At 43.0% G+C, this 23,760-nt stretch overlaps 1 protein-coding gene across 5 annotated transcripts in view; it reads right to left on the bottom strand.

Moving 5' to 3' along the window:
* LOC140740853 (uncharacterized) overlaps positions 1–16,571 on the bottom strand; it is a 104,720-nt gene extending 88,149 nt beyond the window's left edge. For 3 of the 5 annotated variants that reach the window (XM_073070412.1, XM_073070411.1, XM_073070415.1), the window contains exons 1-2: positions 16,484–16,571; positions 12,362–16,201 (exon numbers count right to left, since the gene is read on the bottom strand). In XM_073070412.1, the coding sequence (XP_072926513.1) occupies positions 14,169–15,527 (1,359 nt within the window). In that variant the 5' untranslated portion in view covers positions 15,528–16,201; positions 16,484–16,571 and the 3' untranslated portion in view covers positions 12,362–14,168. Of the gene's footprint in view, positions 1–9,686; positions 16,202–16,483 lie in introns of those variants that run through there. The other 2 variants (XM_073070413.1, XR_012101949.1) reach the window with 2 other exon arrangements.
* Between the last annotated feature and the right edge of the window lie 7,189 nt (positions 16,572–23,760).

The raw sequence follows: 23,760 nt of genomic DNA, 5'->3' as shown, positions 1-23,760 counted from the left end.
ATATGATAAGGATTTTATTTTCCTTTTTCTTTCTTTACCAAACAGCTTTTCTCAGTAGTGGGTTTAGATTTTTTTTGCACAATGATAAAATTATTACTTTTCAATATTACGATTTAATTTAATTTACATGAAATGAAACTATAAGTGTGATTCACATATATTGTAATTCATATATGATATACATCCTCCTGTACTCTGTATTCTTTTTTGTAAGAAATCAATAAAAATATTGAAAAACAAAGACTTCTGCCAGCCAATTTTTTAGATACTTCCAGCAGAGAAGGGGTTAACAGTACAGCAAACTGTTAACAGCCATTAAAGAGCTCAGCAGTATTGAAAGAAACACCTCAACCACAATTTTGAAGTTTAATCTATCACCTTTACAAGACAACACTATCTTGTCCTTGTCAATCAGTAAAACTAACACAGTTTTAACCCCCTGCTGTAGTGAATGTTGACTGCTGTTTTCCAGCCACCGCTTTTGTGAGTCAGCCAAGGACAGATCATGTCTCAACTGTCTTCTAGGCATGGGCTTGCATGGGATTTGCCCGGCATCAGGCTGTTCAGCCCATCTGGCTTCTGTGCTCCACATGAGCTCCCCCAGTCTCCTCCAATTCACCTCATCTCAGATTCATACCTTTCTAATCTTTTCTCCCTCTTTTGCTTGGATTTTGTTTCATCATATCTGTGGCGTTCTCCATGAGATAGCGAACTGCAAATTCACTGACAGCATTTAATTAATTAGAGTGACTCTCTGTAGGAAGCTAAATCAATCACGCTTCCTAAATAAAGAGAGACATACCAAAGCCAGCTGAACAAAACACCAACACAAATTCTGCTACACTTTTTTTCTGTAACATCATCTGTTTTTTATTCATATCCAACCTTCCTTTCATAAAGAAAAATCGCCGATCCTTTAGTTCTGATTGTTGTCATATCCAGCCAGTTAGCTGCATGGTTAAACATCTGTCTTCCTTTTTTCTTTGGCTAGATAACTAAAGAGATATACACTCAGAGGCCACTTTATTAGATAAACCTGTACACCCGCTCATTAATGCAAGTATGTAATCAGCCAATCATGTAGTAGCAATTCAATGTTTAAAAGCATACAGATATCATCAAGAGGTTCAGCTGTGGTTGAGACCAAACGTCAGAATGGGGAAGAAATGTGATCTAAGTGACTTTGACTGTGGAATGATTCTTGGTGCCAGACGGGGTGGTTTGTGTATCTCAGAAGCTGTTGATCTCCTGGGATTTTCACACACAGCAGTCTCGAGACTGTTTACAGAGAATGGTGTGAAAACCAAAAAAAAAAAAATCCAATGGGTGGCAGTTCTGTAGGTAAAAGTGCCCTGTTAATGGCAGAGATCAGAGGAGAATGGGCAGACTGGTTAAAGCTGGCAGGAAGGTGACAGTAACTGAAATAATCATGTGTTACAACGGTGGTGTGCAGAATGCATTACACGTCAAACCTTGAAACAGATGGGGCTGCAGCAGCAGAAACCTACGAGCTTACACTCAGTGGCCACTTTATTAGGTACAGGAGGCCGCAGAGTTGAAATTTTGTTTGCACGGTATCCCACGCTTTTTCAGTTATCATTCACTCAGGCTTCATTCGTGTGTTTCACGCAGCACGAAACCCAGTTGACTGTCATTAAAAGGGTGGACAAAAAATGATGCCTCAGTGAGATCAGTTACCTGAAATGAAGAGGTTAAATGGAGAAATTTCTTTAACCAGAGGATGGTGAATCTGTGGAACTCAACACCATAGATGGCTGTGGAGGCTGAATCATTTGGGTATATTTAAAGCGGAGGTTGATTAATTCTTGATTAGTCAGGGTATCAAAGGTCATGGGGAGATTGCAGGAGAATGGGGTTGAGAGGGATAATAAATCAGTCATGATGGAATGGCGTGAGCTCGATGGGCTGAATGGCCTAATTCTGCTCCAATGTCTTAATGATATGGTCAAGGTGGGCCACTATTTACCTGCATTCATTGCAAAGCCCCTTCTGGAGTAACAAACACAAAATTCTGGAGGAACTCGGCATGTAAGGAAACTAATCCACAGTCAGGCTGCGACCCTTCTCTCTAAGCAGCACCTTGTTTGATAACAACTCGATTTATCTCTAACGACTATCACCTGCAAACGCGGAACAAATATTTTCCCTGATAACTTACACAAAATGCTGTAGGAACTCAGGAAGTCAGGCTGCATCTATGGAAAGGAATAAACAGTTGGTGTTTCGTGCCATCAGGACTGGTGAAGGGTCTCGGCCCAAAGCATCAATTACTCACCACTCATGCTGCCTGCATTATATCATTTATTTATTTGGTGATATAACGTGGAATAAGCACTTCCAGACCAACGAACCGCACCACTCGGCAACTCACCTACTTAACTCCAGCGTAATTTCAGGACAATTTGCAATAACCTATTAGGCTACTAACCAGCATGTCTTTGGCATGTGGGAGGAAACCAGAGCACCCAGAGGAAACACATGTGGTCATGGGGTGGAAGTAAAATCTCCTTACAGACAGCGACTGGAATTGAACTCCAAACTCCGACATCCCAAGTTGTAATAGTGCCTCTCTAACTGCTGTGCTACTTTGGTGCCCATGTGTGCGTTTCTCCAGATTTCCAGCATCTGCAGAATCTCTTGTGTTTTGCTCTGATGTTGTTTGAGATCATTCTCTGTACGTGAATAGTGCTGGGCATTGAAAATGGTTCCCGGAGGTTCAGAACAAGGGGAAAATCACCTTTGGAGAGCCATTGCACTAGCAGTCTTCTGTAGAACAACTACTATATAAACCTAGGACACAAGAGACAGCAGATGTGAAATCTGGCGATGAAACAAACTGCGGAAGTGATCAGAATCAGGTTCATGATCACCATATGAAGGCTCTGGGCCCAAAGCATCCACAGTTTACTCTTTTCCATTGATGCTGCCTGGCCGGCTGAGATCCTCCTGCATTTAATGTGTGTTGCTTTGGATTTCCAGCATCTGTAGATTTTCCTGTGTTTGTTATTGTCACTGACATCTGTTGTGAATTTTTTTGTTTTGCCCCAGTAGTACAGTGCAACACACAGAAAATGACAATATTTTACAACAGAAATATAAAAAATATGCAGTGTTAAAAGAGAGCAAAGTAGAGAGGTCATGTTCATGGGTTCATGTACCGTTCAGAAATCTGATGGCAAGGGGGAAGAAGCTGTTTCTAAAACGTTGGTTGTGTGTATCTTCAAGCTCCTGTACCTTCTCCCTGATGGTAGTAGTGATAGTAATGGGCCTTGTCAACAATCTGAGGATCCAACAATATACAACATCTAAAAAGAACATGCTGCTCGATCAGAGTGATCACACTAGCACTAATGAGAAGAGGGCATGTCCCGGAGTAGTGAACTCAGCAGGTTGAGCAGCATCAGTGGGAGGAAAGAAATTGCTTGAAACTCTGCATTAGGAGAGTGTAAATCTTCCCTGAACTGTTGGATCCAATCATAGCTAACCCCAACCCCAACCCTAACCCTAACATTGAGTTACACTGTGGTCACAATGGCATTGTAACTGAACTGCTAGTGAAAAGTTCTGCAACTTCAGTTCAGAGATATAAACTGTAAACTTAGCAATGCCAGCTGCACAATTTAATTCAAGTAATTAAATATAGAATGAAAGAGAAAGTTATTCTCAGCATCAGACTCCATGGATATTTTAGGTTCCTAGATATGGTTCGGGAGACAGAGAGGAGAGTTATAGGTCAGGTTGGTGTCTAAGGCTCCATGTTTGAAGGCCAGTGATGTGAATGTGGTGGGATGTCAGCCTAGCAGACCAGCAAGCATGAGGGGAAGGGGGGCTCCTCGATATGTGAGTCGGTGAGACCAGAGTTTGAGGCCCAGTGTTCAGGGTTCCATCATTAGCCAGTGCGGAGCTCGAGGTCTGGAGTACGGGTCCACATTTGTCATCAGTGGTGAGTCCTGGATTGATGCCAAAGGTTGTAGCCTCAGGGTCATTCAGAAGTCCAGAGGTTGAGAGCCAATGGCAGAGCCCCGTGTCCGTGAATCACTGTGAGTCTGCCGGAGAAGTCTAAGGTCCAATGTTTGCGAATCCATGAGGCCACTGGAAGCTGAAGTTTGAAAACAGCCTCTGCTGGTGTTAAAGGACTGTGTATGTTTGTGTGTGGGTGGGAAGGACGAATGGGGCCTAGTTTGCTGTTGTTGATTTGTCACTTGTTGTGTTCTGTGTTGTTCTGCTGAGCATTGTGGGTGTGCCAGGTTGGCAATGGAATAAGTGGCAACACTTGCAGGCTACCCGCAGGATGTGTTGGTTGTTAATGCTGTATGTTGTATGGTACGTGTGATAAATAAATTTGAAATCTGAAACTGCTAGCTTGCCCCAAAAAAAACTTTCAGGGCAGGGAAGACATCTTGAATTAATTTGCCTTATATGTGAAGTCCAGACACACCGTGTAATTGACTCTCAATGGCATTGTTAGTTCAGGGGTGATCATGGCAGAACAATAAACTACAACATTCGCATGAGGTGATTTAAAACCAAAGGTGAATTCCATGTGCCTCATGTCTTTGCAACCAGGAGGGGAAGGTTCCTGCTCTGAACTCTTGCCTGAGAAAGATAGATAAGATGCTGATATACAACATGCAGAGGGTTCTTCATCAATCCTAGATAGATGCTAGCTGACTTCCCTAATTTGAAAGAAGATTGTCCAATTACATTGGCATACATTCTGCAGATGATCTGTCAGTGCAAGTAGGTTCAGGGTTTCTTGCAATTCAATCATCTTGTCTTCCACAGTAATTAATTTCACGGGATTGGTGATGCTTTAAAGCTGGAAAAAACATGGCCTCCTCTACTGCCACAATGAAGCTACTTTCAGGTTGGAGGAGCAACACCTCATATTCTATTCTCGTAGCCTCCAACCTAACAGCATGAATATCAATTTCTTGAACTTCCAGCAATTTCTCCCCCATCCCTCTTTTCTCTTTTCCATTCTGGCTCCCCTCTTACCCTTTCCCTTCCCCTCACCTACCTATCACCGTCCTCAGGTGCCCCTCCTCCTTCCCGTTCTCCCATGGTCAACTATCCTCTCCTATCAGATCTCTCCTTCCTCAACCCATTACCTTCTTCCACCCATCACCTCCCAGTTTCTCACTTCATCCACCCCAAACCCACCCTCCATCCCCTTCACCTAGCAACACCCATCACCTTCCAGCTTGTACTACTTCCATGCCCACCCCGCACCTTCTTATTCTGGTTCCGTCCCCTTCCATTCCCATCCAAGAAGAAATAAAGATAAAGGTCAACTTTGTTTGTCACAAGCACATCCAAGCATTGAAACATAAGGTGAAATGGGTCATTTTTTTAAAGGTTCAAAGGTCGAATTTAATCTCAGAGAAATGTAAACGATATATATGCTGAAATGCTTCTTCTTTGCAAACATCCACAAAAACAGAGAAGTGCCCACAAGAATGAATGACAGTTAAACATGAGAACCCCGAAGTCCCCCCCAAGTTTCCCCCTCCCGCGCATAAGTGGCAGCAAGCAACGATCCCCCCCCCCCCCACCCCACCAGCAAAAAAAGCGCATCGGTACCGTCACTAAACCCAAATGTGCGCTAAGCAATAGCAAAGAGACAGGCCAAAGTTACCCCAAAAGCTTCGCATTTCATCTGGAATTCAACAACCCACAGGTTCTCTCTCTCTCCCTGGCAAGGGAGAGGGAGTTGTCCCCCATCTTCACAGCGAGCGGGAGACATAACAACAACCCACCGGTTTACGATGTTAAAAGTCCGTTTTGTCGCTTTTTTGGAGCTCTGTGTCCGAAGATCACAAAGACCTCGGGTCTTCGGGCCCACAGCAAAAGATTTTCCGGCCTCCCCGATGACATACGAGCCTCCTGCCGTGACACCGACCCTCGATCCGCCCGTCTCCAGAGCCCCGAGATCTTAGGCTTCCAAACACGAGCGAGATTCTCAGGCCGAACCTTTGACATGTCGAATAACGGCCAGTCGTGGAACCCCGGAGAACAGGTGCCACTCCCACAAAGAACCGAAGCCTGCGTGTAACTCCAGGTCAGGGTCTTCAAAGAACCCCAAACGGGAAAAATAAAGATAATAAACATAGAAATAGAGCTGTTTCTGAAGATGTAAGCGAAGGAGTTAGGCGCCATTATCCTTCCTGAGTTCAAATTGCTCCATTTGCTTCCAATCAGATCAGCAAGGATTATGCCAATATGCTTCCGGTGCCATACGACTTTGGAATGTGGGAGGAAACTGGAGCACCTCGTGGTCACAAGGAAAATGTACAAACTCCTTACAGACAGCAACAGGAAATGTACCTCAATCACTAAAAACTGGCACTGTAAGTTGATGCGTTAATCACTATGTGTAAGATATGTACTTATCCAAATGTCTTTTAAATGCTGTCACCGTATCTCCCTCAACTGTTTCTCTAGCAGCGTGTTCCATTGATATGTCATCCACTGTGTGAGGAAGTTGCACATTGATCCCTTAAAAATCCTTCCCCAATCACTTAAAACCTATGCCATTGAGTGTTTGGTTCCATTACATTGAGGGAAAGAACTGTATGTGTTCAAACTACCTGTTTCCCTTCTGATTTTAAACATATATGATTTTTTTTACTGTGCTGGACTTGAAGCTTAATTGTTATTACAGGAACGTATAATCTTCTCCTTGAATGTTTTGGGAGGTTATGATATGGGTTTCAAATTGGCAATCAGTCAGTGAATTCAGCTGGTTAATGAAACTTGCAGGATATCGGCTGTGAGCTGCTTTGGGAATCGGTAAAGTGATGCTGTTATTTGCCTTTTTAGTCAGTTGCTCTGAGTCATAGATGACTTAGGGGGTGGTGTGATAATGTTAATGTGCAGTATCTCCAAATTAAAAAGAAATAATAAATATGATTTGTTTCTCCTCTGATTTTGAAGATTCTGAGGTGACTGATGACTTCTGGGCAGATGGGACTCATCAACTGTGGTTGAATGTGCTATTTTGTTTGATATTAATCAGCCATAATCGAATGGCAAAGCTGACTTGAAGGGCTGAATAGACTAATTCTGCTCCTATATCTTATGTATGAGTGTCCTCCAACTACATCGTCAGGATTAAAGCAACTATTTTTAAGCTATGCATATTATGAGATCCTTATTATATTGCAAGTGGACATGAATAAATTTCAAATCCTTTATGACATTTTAAGTTTGGCATTTTTAAAATCTTCAAAATTTAATACCTGACAGAGTTCATTTTCAATGCCAGAGAGATTGATTGGCAGTAATTAACAGTCATCACAGTGTTGAAAGGATATTTGCACTTGAAAAGACAGGATGTAAGTATCTGTGAGAAAGTCCGTTCCTATCATCAAAGCAGCAGCTTCACAGCATTCAGCGTTACTTAATAACGGACCAGAGTGTGTGAGGAGACACTCTTGTTCTCCTTTCAGCAGGCAGACACAACCTGAACATTGGCTTTTGGATGTCTTTGTTTAACTGCACACCTGTTCCTTGCCAGGTGTTGCTGCACCAGTTACACTGAGCACATCAGCCCCACCATTATTAAAGTTCAGAAGTTTAAAGTAAATTTATTATCAAAGTACATATACGGCACCATATACAGACCCGAGATTCATTTACTCAGTAAATCCATAATAGAATAATAAGTATAATAGAATCAATGAAAGACCACACCAACTTGGGTGTTTAACCAGTGTGCAAAAGGCAACAAATTGTGCAAATACAAAAAGAAAGAAATAATAATAAATAAATGATCAATAAATATCAAGAATGTGAGATGAAGAGTCCTTAAAATTGAGTCCATAGGTCGCGGGAACACTTCAGTGATGGGGCAATTAAAATTGAATGAACCTTTGTTTCAAGAGCCTGATGGTTGAGGGGTAATAACTGTTCCTGAACCTGGTGGCGTGAGTCCTGAGGCTCCTGTAAGTCTTTCCTGATTGCAGCAGTGAGAAGAGAGCAGTGCTGGGTGGGTGATGGGGGTCGCTGTGGTGAATGCTGCTTCCCTGCAAAGTGCTTCGTGAACATGTGCTAAGTGGAGGGAGGGCTTTACCCACGATGGTCTGAGTTACATCCACTGTTATATGTTATACCACATATAGCCTATTTCAGCCATAAAGCCAAAGTTCTTACTTTTCTCAATATTTAGTTCAGCACCTAAAATCCGACATAACAAAGTGGCAAGGACTTGGGAATTCATGATATCCTAATCGACATTCCTACCCCGTCAAAAACCATCTGAAACACAACCAATATGCACAACTTTGCTCTGGACACATTGCTCTTGTTCTAACATGAACTAAATCTTACTCAGCTGCCTCTTTGTGACATTCACTGAAACCTGGGTGATTTAAAAACTTGCCATGGTTATTGTCTTCTTCCAGTCCTTATCTCTTTAACCTTGTACAGCCACATACACATTCCAGATCTGAGTTCCTCTAATTCTTGCCTCTCATCACTCCACTATCAGGCAACCAAGAAACTATCCTGTGAACTTCTTTCTCTCCCTAAACCACTTTATCTCCCTCTCTCCTGTTATCATTGAATTCCCCTTTAAATTCTATCTCTTCAATCAACATGCGGTAGTGCAGCAGTTAGTACATTGCTTTAGTCAAGTCAAGTCACTTTATTGTCATTTTGACCATAACTGTTGGTACAGTGCATAGTAAAAATGAGACAATGTTTTTCAGGACCATGGTTTACATGACACTGTACAAAAAACTAGACTGAACTACGTAATAAAAAAAAACATAGAGAAAGCTACACTAGACTACAGACCTACACTGGACAGCATAAAGTGCACAAAAATAGTGCAGGCATTACAATAAATAATAAACAGGACAATAGGGCAAGGTGTCAGTCCAGGCTTCGGGTATTGAGGAGTCTGATAGCTTGGGGGAAGAAACTGTTACATAGTCTGTTCGTGAGAGCCCGAATGCTTCAGAGCCTTTTCCCAGATGGCAGAAGAGAGAAGAGATTGTATGAGGGGTGCATTGGGTCCTTCATAATGCTGTTTCCTTTGTTTACAGCTTCAGCTATAAGATTGGGGTTCAACTTCTGCAACCGCCTGTAAGGAATTTGTACGTTCTGCCCGTAATTGTGTGAATTTCCTTTGGGTGCTCTGGTCTCATTCCAAAGATGTATGAGTTGTGGGCTGACACTGAAAACACAGACATTCACAGAATGTCTCCAGTGCCTCCTTGGTGCAAACAATGTACTTAACAAGATGTTTCGATGTTTCAATTATTGTCAATGTCATACAACATGGCACATAATTATTATGACTATATACTCCTCCACCACTTGCTCTGGCAGCTGGTACCATATACCCACCTCCCTCTGTGTGAAAAAGTTGTTCCAGAAAGCCATGTCCTCTAGTTTCAGACTCTACTACCCTGTGAAAAAGACTGTGACCATCCACTTTTTCTGTACCTCTTGTGATATTACAGTACAATGCAGTACAAAAGCCTTAGGCACATACAGTGCCTATAAAAAGTATTCACCCCTCACTCCCCTTTGGAATTTTTTATGTTTTATTGTTTTACAACATTGAATCACAGTGGATTTAATGTGGCTTTTTTGATACTGATCAACAAAACAAAGACTCTTTTGTGTCAAAGTGAAAACAGATCTCTACAAAGTGATCTACATTAATTACAAACATAAAACACAAAATAATTGATTGCACAAGTATTCACATTCCTTTAATATGACACACCAAATCATCACTGGTACAGCCAATAGGATTTAGAAATCATATAATTAGTTAAATGGAAATCTGTTTTTGGAGACCTGTGTGCAGTCAAGGTGTTTCAATTGACTGTAATGAAAATATCGCAAGTCCAACTATTGGTGAGTCAGTATCCCAGCAAAAACTGCATCACAAAAACAAAAGAACACTCAAAGGAACTCCGGGAGAAGTTTATTGAAAAGCATGTGTCTGGAGATAGATACAAGAAAATTTCCAAGTCACTAAATATCCCTTGGAGAACAGTTAAGTCAATCATCAAAAAATGAAAAGAATATTGCACAGCTGTAAGTCTGCATAGAGCAGGCCATCCTCAAAATCTGAGTGACCATCCAAGAAGGGGACTAGTGAGGGAGGCTACCAAGAGCCCCATGACAACTCTGGAGGAGTTACAAGCTTCAGTGGTTGAGATGGGAGAGACTGTGCATACAGCAACTGTTGACCCGGTGCTCCAACACTCGCAGATTTATGGGAGAATGGCAAAGAGAAAGTCGCTGTTGAAAACGCTCAGATGCGAAATCTCGGCTAGAGTTTGACAGAAGGCATGTGGGAGACTCTGAAGTCAGCTGGAAAAAGGTTCTATGGTCTGATGAAACCAAAATTGAGCTTTTTGGCATAAGCCAAACTGCACATCATACTGCAATTTGAGAGGGAAAAGCAGAAGTCACATGTATCTGTGTCGCAATGGAATAAAAGGAATTGCAGAGGCATAAGAGAGGGGCTTGCCCAGGTGGTTTGGATGGTGGGGATGACGACAGAGCAGACATGGCTGAAGTTTCTAGGAATCGTTCACGAAGTGCAGGATAGAAAGTTCCCACAGAGGAAGAAGTTCTCAAGTGGCAAGGGTAGGCAACCATGGCTGACAAAGGAACTTAATGACTGCATAAAAGCCAAGGAAAGGATACATAAGACAGCAAAGTGAGTGGGAAGTTGGATGATTGGGAAGCCTTTAAAATCCAGCAAAAAAGCAAGTAAGAAAGCTAAAAGAGGGGAGAAGATGAAATATGAGGGCAAACTAGCCAATAATATTAAGCAGGATACCAAAGGTTTTTCAGTTATATAAAGAGTAAAAGGGAGGTGCAAGTTGATAATAGACCACTGGAAACTGATGATGGTGAGGTAGTAATGGGGACAAAGTAATGGCATATGAACTTAATGGGTACTTTGCATCTGTCTTCACTGTGGAAGACACTAGCAGTGTGCCAAAGGTCCGTAAGTCTCAGGGAGCAGGAGTGAGTGCCATTGCTATTACAAAGGAAAAATTGCTCTGCAAACTCAAAGTTCTTAAGGTGGATAAGTCATCTGGGCCAGATCGACCACATCCAAGAATCCTGAAATAGGTTGCTGAAGTGATAATGGATACATTGGTCATGATCTTTCAAGAATCACCTGAATCTGCAATGTCACTCCACTCTTTAAGAAGGGAGGAAGGCAAGAGAAAGGAAATTACAGGCCAGTTAGCCTAATCTCATGGTTGGGAAAGTGTTGGAGTCCATTATTAAGGATGAAGTTTTGAGGTGCTTGGAGACTAATAATTAAGTATGTCAAAGTCAGGATGGTTTCTGTAAAGAGAAATCTTGCCTGCCAAATCTGTTGGAATTCTAAGAAGTAACAAGCAGGGTGGACAAAAGAGAGCAGTGGATGTCATTTACTTGGTTTTTCAGATGGCATTTGATAAGGTGCCACACATGAGGCTGCTTAACAAGATAAAATACTATGGTGCTGCAGGAAAGGTACTGGCATTGACAGAGGAATGGCTGACAGGCAGGTGGCATTGGGTGCGGAAAAAGGGGCCTTTTCCGGTTGGCTGCCAGTGACTAGTGGTATTCCTCAGGGGTCAGGTTTTGGACTGCTGCTTTTCATATTGTTTGCCAATGACTTAGAGAGTGGAATTGATGGATTTGGGGCATCGTTTGCGGATAATACAAAGATAGAAGGAGGGGTAGGCTGTGCTGAGAAAGCAATGTGATTGCAGCAGAATTTCAACCATTTGGAAGAGGCATGATAATGTATTTTGTTTATGGAACAATAGTGCAGAATATTATCTAAATGGAGAAAAGGTTCAAACATCAGAGGTGCAAAAAGACCGAGGAGTCCTCATGCAAGACTCCCAGAAGGTTAATTTACTGGTTGAGTCCGTGGTAAAGAAGGCTAATGCAATTGTAACGTTCTCGCTCGGGTGTGACGGAACTCGAGTTAAACGTTAAGTTAAACCGGAGTCAATGAAAACAAGGTCACAGTAAGATTAACCATTTACTGTTCACTCTTCACATTAACGTATGGTGAAAACTGTTGATAAAACAATACAAGATTGGTACAATATTTGTTTCCTTCTAGATATCACATTTACATCGTGAATACTTGCAAAGGTAAAACTACAATAACTACATTACATTAAAGTGCAGCATACAGTCAGAATCTACCTACTCCATTGACTGCTTTAAATACACTTCAACACAAACTATCCCGACTCTTTAACTAACGAAAACATAAACCTTATCGACTGTCGTTACTTTTCACAGAATCAGCGTTAACATTTTAATTCAACTTATCGATTATCTCATGACTTACAGCATTGCTTTCACTGTGTTTCTGGTGCGTAGAAGGAAAACTCTGCTTGCGCTGAACTGGCACATGTCTGGCCCCCACCCTTGCGTTTATCCCAAACTGGTATTTTCCCACAAGACGCGGCGAAACCGGATGTGACGTCATCGTATGCCGCGATATATTACAGACAAATGAATTTACTTAAACAATCCTAACTTTAACTAAAAAATGCTAACAAATGAATTACTAAGCGAAAATATTATAAACTAAATAACTGCCATAAAGGCAGCACACTCCCCGCTTGACCTTCGTAAGGTCACAATGAACATAATACAAAACTTCAGTCTCTAAATCAGTCATTAGGTAGAAGTAGAATGACTTCTGTAACTGGCCTTTGGTAAATTTTCACATCACCTTGGTCGGTAGTTTTCAACTCGACTTTCCTGACATGTCCATCCCGACTAGGGAATGTGGCAGTGATTCTGGCCATTGGCCAGCAGTTGCGGGCGATTTGCTTGTCCCTGAGCAGGACTAAATCTCCAACTTGAAGATTCCTGCGGGGTTCTGTCCACTTTTGTCTGTGTTGCAACAAAGGTAGATACTTTTGTCTCCAACGAGACCAGAATCGATTTGCCAGGGCCTGGACCTATCTCCATTGCTTTGTGTACAAATCCTTATCAGAGAAGTCCCCTGGTGGAGGGGCATCTCCTGCCTTCTGTGTAAGGAGCATTGATGGCGAGAGTATGAAGAGGTTTTCCGGGTCAAAAGACGCTGGTAGGAGTGGTCGTGCATTTATAATGGTTGTGACCTCTGCCATTAGTGTGCGCGGTACCTCGTGGGTCGATCGGGTGCATTGCTGCATCTCAGGTTTCCTTTTCAGGGTTTTTTGCAAGGACATGAACTGCTTGATTGCCTGCTCTTTGTTGTTTGGCAAGCACTGGCGTGGTTCTCTGAAAGGTAGTGGGGCGACCCCACTATTTGCTTTGTCTCTGAAGATCTTGGTGTCCTCTGTTTTTAAGATGGCGTCCTGAGCCGATGGAGCAAGTTTATTATCATGCTCCGTTTGAGCGAAGACTGACTGACCCAGCGTCTCGTCAGTTACTTTGCGCTTGTTAAAGCCTCGTTGTGCTTCCTGGACACATATGGAACTTGTGCGGGGTTGAAGAATCGAATGGCGGCTACTCTCTAGCACATTGGTCTTGAGTGTGTCAATCGTCAATTTGTGTATGTTGCCAGGGCACACCTCTCCTATCACCACCCAGCCCAGATCCAGGCGTTGCGCAAAGGGGGCGTCGTGTGGTCCATTGACCTGCTGCCTAACCTTGTGCACCAGGAGAACATCTCTTCCTAATAGCAGGAGTATTTCTGCTTTTGGATCCAGCTCTGGGATGTGTTTGGCGATGTGGTGGAGATGTGGCTGGTGTAGCACCGCACTTGGCGTCGGGATCTCAGTGCGGTTATTCAAGATTTCGTTGCACCCTAAGAGTGGAGGGAGACAGATGATGACTTTACCATCCAGGGACTCGATCTGGAAGCCTACAGCCTTCCTTCCGTAAGTTTCCATGTTGCCTGAGCAAGTTCTAAGGTAGTATGGGAACTGCTCACTCTCAATGTTGAACAAGTTAAAGAACTCTGGACTGACTAGCGAGCGATTGCTCTGATCATCCAGAATTACATAGGCTTTGATGGCCTTGTCTTTGGCTCCCTTAGGGTACACCTTAGTGAGACAGATCTTTGAACAAGAACGGCTTGACTGAGCTTGACCGCAAACTTCTGTAAAGCTCGAGCTGACAACAGTTGTCCTGGCGTGAGCTTCTCCCTCCCCGCCGTCCTATTGTGGGGGTGAAAGAGCGTTGTCGGTTCGCGGTAACAGGCCGGGATGCATGGCCCCATCGTGATTAGTGCTATTACATTCCGGGCACTTCACAGCGATAGTACACTCTCTAGCAAAGTGAGAGGTTGAGGAACAGCATTTAAAACATATTCTTTTCTCCTTGAGAAGGGCCATCCTCTCTTCAAGGGGTTTTTCCCTAAACGTTCTGCATCTTTTGAGGGGGTGGGGTTTGTTATGCAATGGACAATTCTTGCTAGGGTCGTTGTTAGTTGTAAAGACTTCAGTCTTAAGCACTGAGACTGGTTTAATAATGTTGAAATTATTCGGAGAGGATTTATCTGGCTTGGTGTAAATTGTACTGCTTCCTGGACCTATGAGGCTAGGATCATTTCGCTTCTTCGCCTCCTTGCACACAAACCTAGTGAAATACTCAAAGGGAGGAAATCGACCTCTGCAATCTTCCTTGTACTCTGAGGCAACGGACAACCACCTGTCCTGCAGCCCAAATGGAAGTTTGTCCACGATTTGTCTAATCCTGGTTGGAGTGTCTAGGTATACTAGACCAGCTGAGTAGCCATCTTCTTTGGCACCTTGAATCTCCATGAGTAAATCTCCGAGTTCTCTTAGCTTAGTGTGGTCCTTGGCTGACACCTCAGGAAAATTTCCCAAACGTTGGCATAGCGCCGCTTCAATAATTTCGGGGCCCCTATAGCCCTCCTGAAGTCTCTCCCATGCTTTCTTCAATGCTAGCTCGGGTTTGTTGATGTACACTGAACGTATGCATCTCACCTGTTCACATGATTCTTTTCCCAGCCATTTCGCCATAAGATCCAACTCCTGGGTTGCTCTGAGCTGGACTCCGTCGATAGCATTGGTGAATGTGGAGTGCCATGCGCGATAATTTTCAGGTTTATCGTCGAACTGGTATAGTCCTGAAGTGACGAGATCCCGTTGTGCTAAATACCGTGCTACGGGTTCGACTGCAAGTGGCATGCAGGCTGAGGGAACATGTATGCGGGTATACGACTGACGGCGTACATCTGTTATGGAATTTGCTGTTCTGGACTCGGTCTTTGCCTCTCTTCTCCCCAAATCTGGTAAGTTTGGTGTCGAGAAGTACTTGTCATGAGCCCTTTCGCTCTTGGGTTCGTCGTGGAGTTGCACGCGTAAATTGATTTCCTCGAATGGATGTGATGCGGTCGGGCCTCTCTGAGACTCCTTGTGAAGTGGGACATTATCAAATGAGTGTGGAGCGAAAGAACGAGTCTTCCAGTTTATTTGAGATTGGACATAGTCGCTTGTGCGTTCCAACCTGATCTTTTCTGAAGTAGATTTTCCATCAACCGGATCATGCATTTCTTCAGCATCTTCTATTAACTCTGCTTCCACCCTGGCAGCCTCTTCTTCTCGTTCTAGCTTCAGCACTTCTAACTCTGCCGCTATCCTTGCCCTTTTCCTTCTGGTTTTCGGCTTCTCTGGCAGCCTCTTCCTTCTGGTTTTCGGCTTCTCTGGCAGCCTTTTCCTTCTGGTTTTCGGCTTCTCTGGCAGCCTTTTTCCTCTGGTTTTCGGCTTTTCTGGCAGTCTTTTTCCTCTGGTTTTCGGCTTCTCTGGCAGCCTTTTCCTTCTGGTTTTCGGCTTCTCTGGCAGCCTTTTCCTTCTGGTTTTCGGCTTCTCTGGCAGCTTCTTCCTTCTGGTTTTCGGCTTCTCTGGCAGCCGCTTCCATTTTTATTTCTACTTCTTGTTTGGCATAGCGCGCTCGCACATTGGCGGCTTCTGCTTTAGCTCTTGCTTGGGTGGCCTTACTTGATGCCCTACTGCCCCTGTCGCAGGATGGCAACGACTTGATGCTGGACCGAGTTGTCATTGCTGCACTTGAAACACCTGATAATGCCGTTTTTTCACTGTAACGTTCTCGCTCGGGTGTGACGGAACTCGAGTTAAACGTTGAGGTAAACCGTAGTCAATGAAAACAAGGTCGCAGTAAGATTAACCATTTACTGTTCACTCTTCACATTAACGTATGGTGAAAGCTGTTGATAAAACAATACAAGATTGGTGCAATATTTGTTTCCTTCTAGATATCACATTTACATCGTGAATACTTGCAAAGGTAAAACTACAATAACTACATTACATTAAAGTGCAGCATACAGTCAGAATCTACCTACTCCATTGACTGCTTTAAATACACTTCAACACAAACTATCCCAACTCTTTAACTAACGAAAACATAAACCTTATCGACCGTCGTTACTTTTAACAGAATCAGCGTTAACATTTTAATTCAACATATCGATTATCTCATGACTTACAGCACTGCTTTCACTGTGTTTCTGGTGCGTAGAAGGAAAACTCTGCTTGCGCTGAACTGGCACATGTCAGGCCCCCACCCTTGCGTTTATCCCAAACTGGTATTTTCCCACAAGACGCGGCGAAACCGGATGTGACGTCATCGTATGCTGCGATATATTACAGACAAATGAATTTACTTAAACAATCCTAACTTTAACTAAAAAATGTTAACAAACGAATTACTAAGCGAAAATATTATAAACTAAATAACTGCCATAAAGGCAGCACAGCAATATTGGCAGTTATTTCAAGGGAAATAGAATATAAAAGCAAGGAGATAATGCTGAGTCTTTATAAGACACTAGTCAGGCTGCACTTAGAGTAACGTCAACATTTTCGAGCTCCATATCTCAGAAAGGATGTGTTGTCATTGGAGAGAGTCCAGAGGAAGTTCGTGCAGATGACTCTGGGAGTGAAGGGGTTAACATATAAGGGGCTCTAAGTAAATTCATTATCAAAGTACCTACCGTGTATGTTGCTAGATACTACCTGGACATCCTTTCCTTGCAGGCATCTACAGGGAAAAGACACTATATAGAAGCAGACAATGACAACCAATGAACAGAAGAAGACAAACTGCAAATGAAAGTAATACTGAGAACGGATGTTGTAAACAGTCCTTGAAATTGAGTCTGTAGGTCATAGAACGTCATGAGCATGAAGACAGTTCAACATCTTTTTAAGGGAAAGCCAGTACATTCTGACCTTGTTAATGATAGCCATCTTCCCAGAAAACAACATTTATAAAACTTTAAAAATTACAATATTGTCACTCCTCTTCATTGTTAAAAGTTCTGCCAAGAATCTGGAAGGCAATTTTTCCATTTTTTTTAGTGCATGCCAATGAACACTGGCCTTGCTGTGCGGACTAACTTCTCAAAGAACAACATTCGTAAATTAGAAAGTTGTTATTCCACCTCAAAGTGACTCATCATGGGATAAGTTTGGAGCTTCTGGAATGACTAGAGAGGAGGACTGGAGAGTGTTGTCTCGTGTGTTAATATCCCTTGCTTAATGAAACATAAGATTCACGGACAAAAGAACAATAATTTGCATTCTGACAGCATTTCACTCTTCACTGCATTAAGATTATGGCCTCACTGACAAATCTCCCCTCATCTCTAACTGTGATATCAGAACAATTCAAGTCCATTCTATTTTTAAGCTTCTAAATACATTACACAGCAAGAAAGAACTGTCACGGACATGACAGAAGAGAAAACAATTTCCACTCTGCTTTAAAAAAGACTGTTCAATGCTTTTTTTTTTATTTTCCTTACATCTATTAGAATGGGCCTTGCATTATTTCCATAATTGCCAGGGCTGACATGCTGCTGAGAATGAAGGTGAAGACATTACTAGAGATGACAATCAATGTCGGTAAGTGATCACCTTGGTACCAGAACAGAGTGATGATAACTGGGGGGGTGGGGGGAGGATAGCAGAGGCCACTTTGTCCCTCAGGTCTGTTGCTCTTTTCAGTCAGATCATAGCCAATCTGCAACTCCACTTGCTATGGTAACTGCTCTGCCCAAGACCACAAGAACCTAAAGAAACTGTAGAAACTTGTAGATACAGGTCATTCCATCATAAAAACTAGCCACTCTTCCATGTACACCTTCTACTGCCTCAGTAAAGCAGCCAACATAATCAAAGATCAAATGTTCTCCCTTCTCTCGCCCCTTTATATCATGCACATGATACAGTCGCTTGAAAGAGCGCACAGCCAGGCTCAAGGATAACATCTGTCCTGATTGCTTAGACTCTTGAATAGTTCTCTTGACATGGAGTCATTGATTCATAAAAAAGTACAGTGCATGAAAAAGCCCTTCAGCCCCATCTAGTCCATGCCGAACCATTTAAACTGCCTACTCCCATCGACCTGCACCGGGACCATATCCCACCTTACCCCTACCATCCGTGTACCTATTCAAACATCTCTTAAATGTTGAAATAAAGCTCGCATGCACCGCGTGCACTGGCAACTTATTCCACACTCTCACAACCCTCTGACTGAAGAAATTTCTCCTCGTGTTCCCCTTAAATGTTTCTCCTTTCACCCTTAACCCATGATCTCTGGTTGCAGTCCCACCCAACCTCAGTGGAAAAGGCCTGCTTGCATTTAACCTATCTTTACCCCCAATAATTTTGAATACCTCAATCATTAATAGCTGGCCAGTGGTGAAATGGCAACAGCATCGGATTTCAAGATGGCTGGTTGCAGATTCGAATCCTGCCAGCTCTTTGCACGCTTTCCATCCATGCTGGGTTTGCTGCCAATGATTAGTGGTTTTCCTCAGGGGTCAGTATTGAGACAGCTAGTTTTCACATTGTTTGTCAATGATTTCGATAATGGAATTGATGGCTTTGTGGCACAGTTTGCAAATGATACAAAGATAGGTGGAGGAGTTGGTAGTGCTGACAAAGCAATGCGATTGTAACAGGACTTAGACAAATTTGAAGAATGGGCAAAAAAGTTGCAGATAGAATACAGTGTTGGGAAATGTATGATAATGCATTTTGGTAAAAGGAACAATAGTGCAGACTATTATCGAAATGGGGAAAAGGTTCAAACATCAGAAGTGCGGAGAGTCTTAGGAGACCTCATGCAAGACTCCCAGAAGGTTAATTTACAGGTTGAGTCTGGGATAAAGAAGGCAAGTAGGCATTTATTTCAAGGGGAATAGAATATTAAAGTAAGGAGATAATGCTGAGCCTTTATAAGACACTAATCAGGCTGCACTCGGAGTATTGTCAATAGTTTTGGGCCCTCAGAAGGGATCGGAGAGAGTCCAGAGGAGGTTCATGAGGATGATTCCGGGAACGAAGGGGTTAACATATGAGGAGCTTTGCGCCTGTACTCACTGGAATTTAGAAGAAAGTGAGAGGATCTTATTGAAATTACCGAATGTTGAAAGGACTGGATAGGGTGGATGTGGAGAGGATATTTCCTACAGTGAGGGCGTCCAGAACTAGAGGCCACAGCCTCAAAATTGAGGGGCAACTCTTTAGAACAGAGATAAGAAGGATTTTTTTTTATCCAGAGAGTAGTAAATCTGTGGAATGTGCTGCACAGGCTGCAGTGAAAGTCAAGTCCGTGGGTATATTTAAGGCAGAAATTGATAGTTTCCTGATCAGTCAGGTCATCAAAGGATATGGCAAGAAGGTAGGTGTGTGGGGTTAAGTGAGATCTGGGATCAGCCATGATGGAACACCAGAGCAGACTCAATGGGCTGAATGGTCTCATTCTGCTCCTATGTCTCATGGTCTTATTACTACTTTTATTATTTTGGCACAACGTTGTGTGCCAAAGGGCATGTTCCTGTGCTGTACTGTTCTTATGTTCTGTGTTAAAAAGGTCAGTTATTTAAATCCCAGATTAACAAGTGAAATTGATTGAAAACTCATTCTTACCATAGCAACTTAGATGAGTGTGGGATTCAACAATTTCCTTCCCTGGCTTAAACTGCTCTATGGATTTATATTAATTTGGATTTTAAACGATAGCCTGAATATTTTTTTCTTTGCAATTCTCATTGAGATTTGATGTAGCTGTTTAGCCCATGGCTTGCATACTGGGTTTGAGAAAACTAACTCCTGTGATGCTGCCAGGTTGGTATCTCCAGGAAGGTACAATTAATTTATGTAACAGCCATTTGAGTGTTTTCTCTCTCTCTACTTATAAAAATTACCTCATACAGCACCCTTTAAAGTGCTAAAGTGCTCAGTTTATTGGACTTCAAGTTAAATTTTCTGAAGATGAGAAAAATAGAAGAAAATGTAGCTAGTCGATTTTTTTCTCTCTGTGCATTACCAAATGAAAATTAGGAGGTGCAATTTCAAAGAGCTACAGAAACAGATCCACAAATTTACATGCACAGACCTTTGGCAGGAGACATTGATATGTTAAGATTTCTACATCTTTTTGAAGTTTATAAAATCATGACAAGCACAGATAAAGTGATAGTTTTTTTTTGATTTTTCTAAGACCATAAGACCGTGAAATATATGAGCAGAATTATGCCTTTTGGCCCATCCCATCGTCTGCTCCACCATTTCATTATGGCTGATCCATTTTTCCTTTGAGCCCCCATCTCCTGCCTCCTCCCCATATCCCTTCTTGCCCTGACCAATCAAGAATCTATCAACATCTGACTTAAGTATACCTAAAGACTTGGCCTCCACAGCTGCCTGTGGCAAGGAATTCTTCAAGTACACCACTCTCTGGTGAAACAAATGCCTTCCCATCTCCATTCTAAAAGGACACCCCTCTATTCTGAGGCTGTGTCCTCAAAATAGTTCGTTATCAACAAGTGGCTACTTTATCCATGGTGACATTGAGTTTCCTGAGAGACAGAGAGACAGTGATGATGCATTCAGTCAGGCAAATGGGGAGTATTTCATTGCATTCTTCACTTGTGTTTTGTGAGTGACTGAAAGCACTTCATGTTGAAGAGAGAGTCAGGCTTCACAGGATGGTGAAGCTGCAATTCTCCACCAGAGAAGGTAGTAAAGGGAAATGGCCACAGTAATTCAATGTCCTCCCTGTCCATGTTGTCTTGCATTTTACAATAAATGGAGACAGAAGAAACAGCAGATTCTGAAAACTGGAGCAGCACACAAAATGCTGGAGACACTCAGCAGGAGAGATAGCATCAAATTCCACTTTCTGGAATTGATAACAAACTCTCCAACTTTTGGGAACACAGTCATCCTTTCTACCTGTATCAGAATTGGCCTATTCTGCCTATCACCATTTTGGCGCAGTTCTTCTTATTCTCTGCGTATAGTCTTGCCTGATGAACATGGCTCATGGTTCTGCATTAAAAACATAGAACACAAACAAAGAAGCTCAGCGTTCTTCGTACAGAAGTGTAACGAAGCTTCTTCAAAGAATGAGGTTTCCTTTCCTCCACCATTGGTGCTGCCCTCACTGGTATCTCCTCCATCCACACTTATCCATCTTCCCGCTACTTTAACAGTGAAAGAGTTCCTCTTGTCTTCACCTAACGCCCCATGAGCCTCAGCATCCAATTTCTCATTCTTCGCAACTTCCAGCATCTCCAAGAGGATCCTACCACCAAACATCTTTTACCTCCACCCCTCCACCTCCACTTTCTACACAGATCTGTGACTCCCTTGTCCATTCGTCCCTCCCCACTATTCTCCCTACCAGCATTTATCCTTGCAGGGAGCCAAAGTGCTACACTTACCCATCCATCTCCTCTCTCACCTCCGTTTAGGACCCCAAACAATCCTTCCAGGTGAGGTAACTTTTCACCTATGAAACTGGTGGAATTGTCTGTTGAGTCTGGTGCTCCCAATATGGCCTCCTCTACATTGGTGAGATCCATCTTAAATTGGGGGGTACACACACAGACAAAATGTTGGAGGAATTCAGCAGATCAGGCACCATCTGTGGAAAAGAGTACAGTTGACGTTTCGGGCCGAAACCCTTCAGCAGGACTGGAGAAAGAGTGCTGAGATGTAGATTTAAAAGGTGCGGGGGGGGGGAGGGAAGAGAGAAACACAAGGTGATAGGTGAAACCTGAAGGGGGAGGGATGAAGCAAAGAGCTGGGAAGTTGATTGGTGAAAGAGACAGAAGGCCATGGAAGAAAGAAAAGAGGGAGGAGCACCAGAGGGAGGCAATAGGCATGCAAGGAGATAAAGTGAGAGAGGGAAAAGGGGATGGGAAATGGTGAAGGAGAGAGGGGTGGGGAACATTACCGGAAGTTTGAGAGATCAATGTTCATGCCATCAGGTTGGAGGCTACCCAAATGGAATATAAGGTGTTGTTCCTCCAACCTGAGTGTGGCCTCATCACCACAGTGGAGGAGGCCATTGATGGACATATTGGAATGGGAATGGGAAGTGGAATTAAAATTGACCACTGGGAGATCCCACTTTTACTGGCATACGGAACATAGGTGCTCGGAGAAGCAGTCTCCCAATCTTTATCGGGTCTCACTGATATACAGGAGGCCGCACCAGCAGCACCGGACTCAGTATATGACCCCAACAGACTCACAGGTGAAATGTCACCTCACCTGGAGGGACTGTTTGGGGCCCTGGATGATAGTGAGGGAGGTGGTGTAGGGGCAGGTGTAACACTTGCTCCGCTTGCAAGGATAATTGCAAAGAGGGAGATCAGTGAGGAGGGACGACTGGACAAGAGAGTCATGTAGGGAGTGATCCCTGTGGAAAGCAGAAAGTGGTGGGGAGGGAAAGATGTGCTTGGTGGTGGGATCCTGTTGAAGGTGGCAGAAGTTATGTACCGGACATGGAGGCTGATGGAGTGGTAGGTGAGGACAAGAGGAACCCTATCCATGGAAGGGTGGCAAGAAGATGGGGTAACAGCAGGCATATGTGAAGTGAAAGAGATTGTCCCCCATTACTACCTATCAAGTATTGCTTTCCAGGAGTCCGATATCCACTCTCGCCTGTCTTTTACATGTTATGTATCTGAAGAAACTTTTGGTATCCTCTCTAATATTATTGGTTACTTTACTTTTGTTTGCTATCTTTACACTCTTAATTTTTTTTTAGTTGGTTTTCAAATTCTTCCCAACTCACTCACTTTGCACTAATTTTTGTCCTTTTGTTTTTATGTCGGCTTTGACTTCTCGTGTTAACCATGGTTGTGTCAACTTTCCTTCAGAATACTTCTTCCTCTTTGGGATGTATATATCCTGTGTCTTCTGAATTGCTTCCAGAAATTCCAGCCATTGCTGCTTGCCTTCACCCCTGCCAATTCTGGCCAACTCCTCTCTCTTGCCTCTGTATTTCCCTTTACTCCAGTTTAATGCTGATATATTGACTTCAGCTTCTCTTTCTCAGATTTCAGGATGAATTTGATCATATTATGATCACTTTCCCTTTTGGGTTCTTTTACCTGAAGCTCTCTAATCAATTTTGGTTCGTTGACAATACCCAATCCAGAACAGCTGATTCCCTGGTGGGTCCACCATGAGCAGCTCCCTCTCTTGGAATCCAGCATCAACCTGATTTTCCCAATCTATTCGAAGTCCCCCATGACTATTGTAACACTGCTGTTTTTTGCCGGCATTTTCTATCTCCTATTGTTATTTGTAGGCCACATCCTTACTACTGTTTGGGGTTTTGTATACATCTTCCGTCAGGGTCTTCTTATCCTTGCAGTTCCTTAGCTCGATCCATAATGATTCAACACCTTCCAACCCTATGTCATCTCTTTCCAATGATTTGATTTCACTTTTT

This window comes from Hemitrygon akajei, chromosome 17 (genome assembly GCF_048418815.1).
Source record: "Hemitrygon akajei chromosome 17, sHemAka1.3, whole genome shotgun sequence".
NCBI classification, from domain to species: Eukaryota; Metazoa; Chordata; class Chondrichthyes; order Myliobatiformes; family Dasyatidae; genus Hemitrygon; species Hemitrygon akajei.
The sequence above is the reverse complement of the archived record's forward strand: the minus strand, read 5'-3'. Positions and strand labels throughout refer to the sequence as shown.